Here is a 12,500-nt window from a genome sequence, read left to right on the forward strand (position 1 = left end):
TTCTTTAAAATAATTTAAACAGCATTGCACTTAAATTAAATATGATACATCCATTAAGTCTTTCAAACTATGAAAAAGTCGACTTTTGAGTCATAATTCCTGCATTGAGACAAACCAACATGAAACCATTTGGTTCTAATCTCTGGGTTTGCTAAATTAACATTTTTTCTCCCCAAAATAGACTCTTCTCTGGCATTTCCACAAGCGTAAAGTTCAGCTAGTGTGTAATCAAAACTGCGTCCTCACCGCACGAAGCTGCGAGCGATTGCGCTGTTTATGTGATTGTCAAAGAGAAGCTCTTTGTTTTTCGTCCCAGACGCAGCGGCTCGCAAATCGCCAAATGTTTTTCTAATAGGGAGTTTCTCAGGTTTTGTTTGAGAAAGAAATCCTGCTAAATCCTGTAAAAACCACTTCACTCTATGTGGGTTTGGTAAAGCATATTTCTTCGCTTATGACACACATTTTTTTGCTTTCTTTGCACGTTTGCCTCTTTTATTCTTCTCCCACACATTGTATTTCTGAAAGGTATCAGGATTCCTTCACACGTCTGTGCATTTGTCTTGGCCCGTTTCATTTCATCGTGTGTTTTCTGAGCTCGACTCAAACCTCGTCTGACATATTTGTAAGTTAGTATCTATGTCTTTTATAGAGGCTTTGACTGCGTATGAGGTTTCAGGATGTGGATTCAACCCAAATAAGCAGAGTTACAATTTTAAAATTGGACCTTTCAGAGGTCAGAATGATTGTATATTTGTAGTGTTTGGTCATGGGTTTGCCATTTTGAAGTCTGGTCGGGCAGCTACTAATCTAGTGTAACAGAGAGAGCCCAAACAAACAGCCCAAGCGTTCAAAGCCTTCAGGACAGCTGTTTTCTAGTGTTTGTATCTTGCTGTCAGCTTCGCGTTCGGGGGCGACGTTCGCAACACATTTTAACGAGACGCAACAGTTGCACGATTATAGTCTCGTATCCGCCGCTAATGGGTCTTTTGAAGGGGAATATTAGTGTCAGAATAACCCAGGTCTGCCATTGGAGACTCCAATCCAGGCTTCATTTAGAAGAATTGCGAGTACGTTACTCGAGTCACCTTTGATTGTTTTTTCTCTCTCACATGCAGCAGCGCTCCCTGAAACCAGCTGTGTAATTCAAGCGCAGGCCAAGAGCCGTCCTGTGGAAATGAGAAACAGCTGGGCTCTCCGAGGCCGCCGGCAACACCAAGACCAGTGGACTCGCTTTTCATGCATCTAGATCCGCCGGTGGGAATATCGATTAGTGATATTGATTAGGGGTGCAATGGATCGCAGTTGATCCGTACCAGGGCTGCACGATTTGGGGAGAATGTCATATTGCGATTATTGAGATCAATATTGCGATTGCGATATAATAAACAAATGGTTTCATGAGTCAACTTGCTTGGTTCTCAAGCAAAATGCACACACAGATTAGTGATAATACTGAAATGTGTATTTCTCAACTCAAACTAGCAACAACAACTAAATAATTGATAACACCTATAATGATCAATAAGCTATTGATGTCTGGATAAAAATGACCCCCCCCCACACACACATTTTAAACATTAATTATAGCCGTCCAACATTACAGTGATTCTGTCAGTACAATTGAAAGCTATCAATTTTTTAGGCTTCAAAAAATATAACAGCTTTTAATTTAAGTGAACTTCAAACAATCCTCACATAAACCCATAATAAATGTCATATTTACCTGTGCCCTATTTACCAGGTAGTACATATACAGAAATTAAATAAAGTTATCAAACAGTCTGCGCTGCATAAATTATAAATTATATATAGACTAATCCTTATTAAAGCTACAAAAGCTAGAGTGAGTAATTTTCTCCGTTCCCTTTGTTCTGTGATTAACTTTACTGACAGAAAGCTTTATTGGCTGCTGGCCCTTTAAGAGCAGCCGCTGCTGACAGAGACGAGGACCTCACACACGCCTTATTCTCTCACAACTCTTCACGTCCATCATAAGACTGCTATTATGTTATGAAGATACTCGACAAAACGACATTTTGGCATAATTGTGTGTGTTATTGTTCGTTCAAGTGCGAAAAAGAACTGTATTCTAGCGCGCGGTCTTGTGTTTGCGCATGATACTAGCACGCGTCTTTCTGTGAGTCACAGTCAGGACGTTCACAGGCAGCGCGCTCTCTTTTTGTCTTGACGCGCAGGAATGGTTTAAAAGCATTTGCATGAATAAGAGCCGGATCATGTACCACTAGCCAAAGGATGACAAAAAATAACAGATGCTGCGTTAAATGCGTTAACAGCCCTGATTTGTTTATCTCATATAAAATCGCAGCATTTTGCGTCATATAATCCCGTAGGCTTGACATCGCGATTGCGATTTCTATATGATTAATCGTGCAGCACTAATCCGTATGCATGTGATCCGTACACATCCGGCACGCATGTGATTCGCAGATTGCCAAGTTTAACAATCATAGAGTGAAAGTTTGTCATTTGCACGTGTTTTCTTGCTAATTTGCACATTCAAGCGATTTTAAACCATTCAAGGTTTTTCAGACGGCGCGTGAACAAATTCATCTTTTGCATCTCCTTACGCTTGAGCACACAAAAAATAAGTTAAAATACCCGTCTTGGCAAGTATTCTTCGGATATGTCTTAAGTGAATATAAACAGTTGAGAAAGAAATCGGATGTGTGACATTATATTGGATTCATGCATTTACTCTTAAAGTGACAGCAGCCTATAAAATACCCGTGCCCGGTTGCATAAAGCACCTCAAGTGTAATTTTCCCTTAAGAACGCCCTAATGTTTCCCTTAAACTTAAGGGTGTTGTAAAAAATAACCCTTTCTTTAGGTGAAATAGCATACACCCTAAGAATTTCCCATAAGTATCAATATTTCCCTTAAGTAATCTCTTAAAATATTATATAAAGCCCCTTAAATGTAATTTTCCTAAGTATAACATAAGGTTTGGAAAACTTCACTGAAGTGTTTCACGGAGCGAGTAGGTTCAATCCAAGTCTTCTAATGAGACGCGATCGGCCGCTTTATATGATAAACATTTTTCACATATAAGCACATAAAGCACATCTTATCTTATCATATTATGGTTAACGGAAGCGTCGTCACGTGCAAAAACAAACCTGATTAACATTAATAACAGCAGGTTTATTATATTAAGTACTAATGTACATACTAATGTATGTATCTAATATAATGTTACACATCAGGTTTTTTCCTCAACCTTTTATATTTAATTAAAACATAACTGAGTGTTTACGTGAATCATCGCCAAGACCGATATTCTGAAATTATTCTGTGTTTCTGTATGTCTGCTTTCAAGAAAGTATCTGCGAACATCAGACGCAAATGCTTTGCTTCTAAAGGACATACGCAACTTTTTTATGAATATATGATGCGAGTAATTTATTCCCTTACAATAAAACAGTATATTAATATGTATGATAGGTCTATTTAATTACATTTTTGAAATCGACTCTTTAGTTTTTATGCATCGTTCACATCATCATTGCGAAAACGATTATATTCCAACATTCATTAAATTCCCTCCAGATTTATCCCTCCAGATAAAACGAAAGTCATACAGGTTTGAAACAACATAAAGGTTAGTGAATGACTATGAAATGAATGCCTTTAACATGGAGTCAAATCAAACCATCAGACCTTAAAGATTTAAAAGTGATCAAGAACGTCCAGCTTAATATGCAGCTCATATCCCACAAACCAGAAGCCTTATACAAATAAAAAAATCATTAGTGTAGAGTTTGAGATTCCATGTCTGTTGCACTTTACTGAGCTGCAAGGACTTTCCTGGAGCTAAACGCTGGGCAGAAGCCATAGACAACACAGAACTAAATCAAGATTTCTGAAAGCAACGTGAATATTGACTCTTTAAATCAAACTTTTTGAAATAGAGAGTGACAGTAGGTCGTTTTTGGTTTAAGATGCAAACCAACACTGCCAAGCTCAAATGAGCTGATGATGACTGATGAGCCGGCCAGGCAACGGGAGATTTTCTAGCCAGATATACATGCTATGAAATCACACGAGCTCTTAAATAATTAATGCACATCTCTGGCGCTTAAATACTTTCTGTATAAACCCTCTAGAAGTTGGGTTAGTATAACTAAAACAAACTTTAAAAATGATTTACTTGAAATAAAGTAAACATTAACTGAAATGCAATATATTGGGGAAAAAATAAACATTTTATTCCAGTTAGATGCCAAAGCAACATTTCTCATTTTCATTTAGTTTAACTTGATGTACTGTACTTAAATAACTAAAACTAAAAATTATATAAAACTATATAGACATTTTTTTTTTTAAATGACAAGAACACAAATATTACTAAAACTTTATCTAAAATTAAGATGCAAACAGACCATATAAAAATAAAAAGTGATTCAAAATATGAATAAAACTGTAATTATATCTCAGTGAGCATCAATGAGCATGCAGAACCAGAACTATCCATTAATGCTCATCCTTTAATCACTGTAATGACAGGTTGACCTCAATGCCTGGTTCAGGTCGACACCGGACGCCAGTCGCTGTAACGCCACAGGCTAGGTCGCTAGATTAGCATGATTGAGCCACCGACAGACGAGGATTCCCGCTCGCAGGATCGCTCTAATTGAATTCTCCTTTTGTGTTTCGTTTTCCGCAGCTCTGTAATCTCATTGGCCAAAGTAAGGGGATCCGGCTGCGTGCAACACGAGCAACAGCATAAATCAAAGCTTTCACCTGCTCGAACGCAGATCCACAAACTCAAGCCCATCTCAACAAGTCAAGCGTTAAAAAGCGTCGTCAAAACTGATCCTGGATACATTTCTTCACTGCAAACAACGCTTTTCTCACTCAGTATTTTTGTCTTGTTTCCAGTCCATATATTAAAAAAATTCTTAAATCAAGATGCATTTACTAAAGTAGAAAAACATATTATGTCCTGTTTTGAGTTTTTGCTTAAATTATCTGCCAATGGGGTAAAAAAAAATCTTGTTTCCATCTAAATTAAGATTATTTTTCTTACCCAATTGGCAGATCATTTCGCTTGTTTTAAGCAAAAACTCACTTCATTTTGATCTTTTTCCCCCAGAAAACAAGACATAATATCTCATGGCATTTTACTCATCTAATGCATCTTGATTTAAGAATTTTTAGATATTTGAACTGGAAACAAGACAAAAAATACTGAGTAAAAAAATCTTTTTTTTACAGCACTAGTGTTCTTGAGACCCGGCTTCATTAAATACCCCATTAAAGTCACCATGAAATCTTGTTTTTATAGAATATTGCAGTGTTTATTAGAAATGATTTATCAGTCATTATTGTGTTAAATTCCTGTTCCTGGTAATCTTGATTGAGAATAAGTTCCTCTTGCAGCATCTCTTCTCTTCTCTGATGATGTGGGCGGGGCTATAACCTGTCACTCACATGAGATCAGCCAATAGCAAACCACAACCATCCAATCAGTTCCCCACAGACACAATCAAACCCCGCCCACATTTGTTCTTGTTCCAGAAGCGTTTTCACTCAGATATACAGTACGACACAATAGAGAAGAAAAGACGAGCTCAACTACCGAGTTTAAACCCCGGCTCTGTGGTCTCACCTGGCGTAACTGTTCCCGGGCGGAACGGCCTCCTGGAAGAACTGGAACTGGTATAGGAAGAGCATGACGAGGTGTCCTGCGCTGAAGATGGCCATGAGGACACACAGACAGCTGAAGAGCAGCGGGTCGAAGGAGCGGCAGAAAGACCACCAGGTGCACAGGCCCAGGAAGGTGAAGAAATACACACTGGAGGTCAAAGACGGCAGCATCATTCCTGCAACAAGACACACATCGAGAAAAAAAGGCAAAGGAAAGTAATTTGAAGTGTGTCCTAACCAGACATGATGTGATTAATCAATCAAAAAATAACAGCCAATCAGAAGAGCATGTGGGCGGAGTCTCTCTGCAAGTGCACTGCACATAGAATGTAAAACAACAATGGGCGTAGTGTGTGTGACGTCACCCGTAGTGTTTCTGAAGAGCGTTTTTGAAGCCTAAAGTGGGCGGAGCCAGTCGTCGCCATCTTGGCCGCGCGTCACTCCCGGATAAACGAAAACATGCAGCGAGGCGGATTAGCTGACGTGACGCTAACAGACAGCAGACAAACGCTAGCAGTGACATCAGCGCAATCCACCTGTCACTCAAGTGGCCACGCCCTTAATTATGCAGATCATAATTCACCCCTCCGCACAGTCGTCATGAAGGGCAAAATTAGCTATATAGACCAAAAACCACTTTTTGCACCAGGCTGTAAACGTTTTTTGTTTCTGCTGTAAAGTTGGCCATTTTAACATGGGGGATTATGGGATTGACTCTCTTTTGGAGCCGGTCTCTAGTGGCCAATCGATGAACTGCAGTTTAAGTCTCTTCAGTGTTGGATTAAAGAGAGAGACCGGACGGTTGCCGCTTGGCACTGCACTCACAACTATATGGATAAGCACATAATCAAATTCATAAACATTACACCATTTAAACATTAATAAAACGCATACTAAGTGACTGAAACAGTCTTTGTCATGGAGTACACTTGTTTGTTTGTCAATGTTCTGGTTTCCTTTTATTTATTTTCAAAAGGTGAATTATCAATGGATATAAAGGTCAGGCAATGAGATTTTAACTCAGACTTAATCAGGCTATGAGATTATGATCATCATATTTGTATGTTGTTGAAATTTCCTATTAAAGGTTCCTATTAAAACAACTGGATTTACAGTGGTAAATGTGACAGCACTTTAGTGTGACAGTTTTATTTCTTTTTATTACACAGCTCTCTGAAATACTTGATTGTGATTGGTCAGTCTCAACATTCCGAGGTCAGTTATTCATCAGTTATTGGTCGTCAATAGTGCATTAGTGTCCGCCCCCTTTTTCAGGAGTGCTGGTTCCGGAAGTATTTTTCACATTAATTTCTCCAAAAGGGATTTTTTTAAAAGTCTTCATTAAAGAGTTATAAGCCATGAATCAAGCCAGCCAGTCAACTACGAGGAGAATCACAACATTACAAACGTTTTTGAAAATAAGGCAAAAAGACAAAGAGGTACAAGACTGTGAACTTAAAGGCTTTAGTGAGGGAAAGAACTACAATCCCATGAAGCATTGCAAACAACACAATCAAATTAAAAATACTCATTTACAAATGTTGATCATACACACACAGTAATATATATATATATATATATATATATATATATATATAAATAAAGTATTTTGAGATCGACTGTTACGTCATTCACAGTGCTTCATGGGAGTGGGTGGAGCTAAAGAGCTCTTCTGACTCTGTGGTTGGTGGAATCTTCTGCATAGCATCATGGGTAATGTCGTTTTTCACCAGGAATTCCACTGTTAAAAACGATTATTTTTAAAATAAGTTGAAATAATGTGGGCTGACGGCTTCAGCAAAAGCAAATGCTATCATTATCCCTTAGAGTGCATGTTTCTTTTGTTTGACCGTTTTAGTTTGTCTAGGCTCAAAACCACTCGCTAGGAACTGTTTTCTTCATAGAAGCTTTGGGTTTAATGTGCTTATAAAATATTTCAACTCAACCCGAGAGATGATGTCATCTCGTCGGGGGCCTGAACGCCCTCGGGTTTATTTTGCGATAACAACTGTCTGGCTGCACATTATCTCTTACATGTGTCTTTTTGTTTGAGCTTTGGGATATAACAACTCACTTGAGCTTTTCTTCATCTTCAGCGTATAAATAAATGCTGCGTATTGATCGTATGTGGTGAGTGATGTCGGTCTCAACACTGCCCACCTGTGAGGCCCAGTAATATGGTTACGACTACTTTTCCTGCAGTGGTAATCAGATTGCCAATGATTTCTTTGAGTTTGGACGCCACGTCTGCGATCTGCCGCAGGATCTTCATTTTGGTACTTTCTTCGACGTCGGCCTCCTCAAGTTCTCCTTCTTCTCCTTCTTCTTCTTCTACTTCTTCTTCCTCCTCGGGAAGAGCACACTCTTCATCGCCCAGTTCAAAGTCTTCGAACACCAGCTCGTCCTCAAGCTCCTGCTTCTCACTTTTCTTGTCTTCTTCTTCATCCTCCTTTTCCTGAAACAATGGATGTAACAGAAAGTACGAGTTTAAATTGTTCTCTTAAACGTCGTTATTTTACCTAAATCCAATGGTTGTACATATGGCTCACACACACACACACACACACACACACACACACACACACACACACACACACACACACACACACACACACACACACACACACACACACACACACACATCCACACACACACACACACTACTGCTGAAAAGTAAAGACATTTATAATGTAATAAAAGCTTATATTTCAAATAAATGCTGTTCTTTTAAACTTAGTATTCATCAAAGGATCCTGAAAAATAAAATGTATCAGTTTTCACAACAATATGAAGCTGATTTCAACATTGATAATAATCATAAATGTTTCTCGAGCATCAAATCATCATATTATAGTGATTTCTGAAGGATCATGTGACACTGAAGACTGGAGTAATGATGCTGAAAATTCAGCTTTGATCACAGGAATAAATTACACTTTACTATATATTCACATAGAAAACAGCTGATTTACATTATAATAATATTTCACTGTTTTTACAGTATTTTTGATCAAATAAATGCAGCTTGGTGAGCAGAAGAATCTTCTTTAAAAAACATTTTATTTTAAAAACGTACCGAACCCCAAACTGGTATTATATATTGATAGAACATTTGAACATTTATAAAATGCTGTGATTGGTCAGACGTGCCGCATTATTGTGGTATACTGTTGTACAAGTCTGATTATAATTCCCAGGTGTATCCAGATTTTCACTGCTGATGTCATATTACATCCGGCTCAAGGGAATAAAACATGCAAAATAATAAAAAATCTTAAGAATTCGTGCGTTTCACTATAAAACCGAAGCTGAATCCACTGCTGTGTAATTTACGGCAATAACGGGCTTTATTCCAGGATTCTTTATAAAAGGCATTAGAGAGTGACTTGTTCTCCTTCCTAATGAAGTTAACACAGGCTAAATGAATCCAGAAAGACTAGAACCGGATGAAGGTCTGAAGGCTTGATTAAATCCCGTCCGCCTGTTGAGACGGCACCGTCTAGAATCACTCTTCAAGCGCTTATGAAAGGAAATATGAGGGACAAGTTATTTATTCCTCCTTCAGAACAATGAAAAACTACTTTTAAAAAAGTGAGTGGTATTTGACTGTGAAAAACAATGCTATGCAGTCGCTAGGGTGTTCGGGCGACATTTCTCATTTAGTTTAACTTAATTATTAAAACTGAAATAAAAATGTATACAAACTATATAGATATTATATTATTTATACATAAATATATATATATAAATACTACAAAAACTCACTGAAATTATTTTTATGTATTTAATTCATTTAATTGAAATTGAATTTCAAAAAATTTAAATATTAATATAACCTATAATAGTATATGAATGATACTAAAATAGCAATGGCTTAAATTTGGATGTTGAGGATTGTAAAAAAAAATAGCAATACCTTGTCTAAAAAAATTAATAAAAATAAAACAGAAATAAAATCAGATTAATTGATGTCGCTTAGTATGAGCAAGAGTAACCGTCATTCTTGACTTAGCAAATATCTGTCAAATGTAATATTAAGTATTATTATTATACAATTTGTTACAACTGGTAGATCTGGGTAAAGTGAGCAACTCCGGCACATATTTAATCAAACTCAAACCCATAACTCAGCAAAACTGTCATCCACAACACATCATCCGTCAGCTTCACATGAACACACTTCTGGGGTCAGCGACCAGCTCGGTGAGAGATGCTCAAAATCAAAACTCAAAATTACCTAATAATTAATAATGAATGATTGATTGGCATACAAAATGATACCACAAGAAAAAAAAGAGTTCTTAAAGGTGGAGTTATGAAGGATTAATATACCTTAACATTATATAAAGTATGCATGTGAGGAACTGAGGCCGTTTCTTAACATGCGTTGATGTCTGTACTTGTGAAACGTCATCAAGTACTGTTCCAGTAGTTCACATCTAGCCAAGTCAGAAAACCCGCGTAATATCAAAATACTACTGTTATTGTGTCACGAAATGTAATTTTAAGACTGTTTCAGGTCAGAATGTAGTTGTTTAAAGCTTAAACAAGAGCCTCATTTAAAAAAAAAGTTACACATACAGTAGGTCCATAGAGGACAAAAATGTCCATGTCAAAAAACTGTCATAAAAATTTGAAGCTTGGGAGCACAGACTTAAGTTTGGTATCATTTTAAAGAAGACCCTTGACAGATTATTGCTGAAGTAAAAACAAACAAAAAAATGAATAAGTAAACCAAAAAGAAGTTATATAGGTTTAAGTTTATGAAAATTATTTATGAACATTATTTTATATAAAGTATATATTTTATAAAACAAGTTGAACTCTAAAACGTCTAGAAAATCAAATCCATAAATATTAAATAAGTTGTGTTCCAAATTTGAGGTTGATATCTCAAAAAATGAGCTTTCGGTAAGATTTTGTTTGGGCGCAGTGACAGATTTTCCCCATTGGTTTCCAGCAAAACTCAAATATTACTGGGACACAGTGATGGGATTTTAGATTTGCAGTTGAGTTTTTCCTCTCTCAATATTAGAAACACAACACACACACACACATTTTTTTTATTTTATAACACATATCCCAACCACACTCTGACATCCATACACACAAACACACTAATATCGTGGCATAAGTCATCCTACAATAATGCCGAAGCAGAAAACAGGAATAAAGCGAGTATTTGCTTTATAGGCCAAACCTGGAAAAACGGCACCATCTGATAAAAAACAGTAAAAATTTACATTTTGAAGCCTTGCCAACAGAATGAAAGCATCTTATCAAAGATTGCATCATTTTATAGCTAAATGGCCCTGGGATAAAAAATTGCAGTTTTAATGGGTTTCAATGGGGCCATTATTGTCCAAAAGGCGCTGACTGGGAGTATTTTGTGTAGCTAGTGCAAAAAATATTTTTTAAAGGAAATAGCTGTGAAATAGTAAAATTACAATAAAAATACACACCTGTGCCAAATTTTATGCAGTTAGCATTAACACAGGCAAAGTGATCATAAAAGTTGTGAGTCCTTCAGATGTGGCTCTGATGTCTCGAGTGCTTAAACATCAGATGTTATTTGTCTTGTGTATAAGTCCATCTTTGGTCTCATTAATCTATAGTTTGTTCCGTGGCAAATAGTTATTGTATTATTTAACTTTAACTTTGTAAACTATTAGAGAGCTGACTTATGTTTGACTGAATTGTTTGCTTTATTTCTCATTATACAGCTTATACCTTTCAGGCTACTTACTTTTATACTGGATATTATTGATCATTAAAACTGACATTTAACAAAAAGTTATTTTATTTTATATATTTTAGAATATTTTTTCTATTTATTTTACTATACATTCTTTTCACTGTAAGTACATGTATAATAAAATAAAATGACAAAACCCTGTCTCTGTTTGTTTAATGTCAGTTTTAATGATCAATGTTTCATATTTTTAAAATGAAAACAAAAAGAAGCAGGTTTGTGTTTTATATCTCGTGTTGTTATAAATATATGCAGTGAAGATAATCAATGTGTGTTGCCTGAAACACATTTGTGTGGCCATTAATATGTTTAAGATTTTTTTAAATGAAAAGAGGCAGAGTAGTGTTTTATAACATATTTTGTTTTATTGTTGCCTAAAATATCATTCCTTCATTCATTCATTCCTTCATTCCTTCATTCATTCATTCCTTCATTCATTCATTCCTTCATTCCTTCATTCATTCATTCCTTCATTCATTCATTCCTTCATTCCTTCATTCATTCATTCCTTCATTCATTCATTCCTTCATTCATTCATTCCTTCATTCCTTCATTCATTCATTCATTCATTCCTTCATTCATTCATTCCTTCATTCATTCATTCCTTCATTCCTTCATTCATTCATTCCTTCATTCCTTCATTCATTCATTCCTTCATTCATTCATTCCTTCATTCATTCATTCCTTCATTCATTCATTCCTTCATTCATTCATTCATTCATTCCTTCATTCATTCATTCCTTCATTCATTCATTCCTTCATTCCTTCATTCATTCATTCCTTCATTCCTTCATTCATTCATTCCTTCATTCATTCATTCCTTCATTCATTCATTCATTCCTTCATTCATTCATTCCTTCATTCATTCATTCCTTCATTCCTTCATTCATTCATTCCTTCATTCATTCATTCCTTCATTCATTCATTCCTTCATTCCTTCATTCATTCATTCCTTCATTCCTTCATTCATTCATTCATTCATTCATTCATTCCTTCATTCATTCATTCATTCCTTCATTCCTTCATTCATTCATTCCTTCATTCCTTCATTCCTTCATTCCTTCATTCATTCATGTAAAA

General features: G+C 36.2%; 1 protein-coding gene across 2 annotated transcripts in view; it reads right to left on the reverse strand.

The window, feature by feature from the left end:
- piezo2a (piezo-type mechanosensitive ion channel component 2a) overlaps nt 1-12,500 on the reverse strand; it is a 222,325-nt gene that overhangs the window by 123,860 nt on the left and 85,965 nt on the right. For both annotated transcript variants that reach the window (XM_077224971.1, XM_077224970.1), the window contains exons 6-7: nt 7,829-8,123; nt 5,631-5,844 (exon numbers count right to left, since the gene is read on the reverse strand). In XM_077224971.1, coding sequence (XP_077081086.1) covers nt 5,631-5,844; nt 7,829-8,123 — 509 coding nt within the window. The remainder of the gene's footprint in view (nt 1-5,630; nt 5,845-7,828; nt 8,124-12,500) is intronic.

The sequence above is a fragment of the Siphateles boraxobius genome, unplaced genomic scaffold (assembly GCF_051911475.1).
Source record: "Siphateles boraxobius isolate OS27281-9 unplaced genomic scaffold, OSU_SipBor_1 97, whole genome shotgun sequence".
Lineage (NCBI taxonomy): Eukaryota > Metazoa > Chordata > Actinopteri > Cypriniformes > Leuciscidae > Siphateles > Siphateles boraxobius.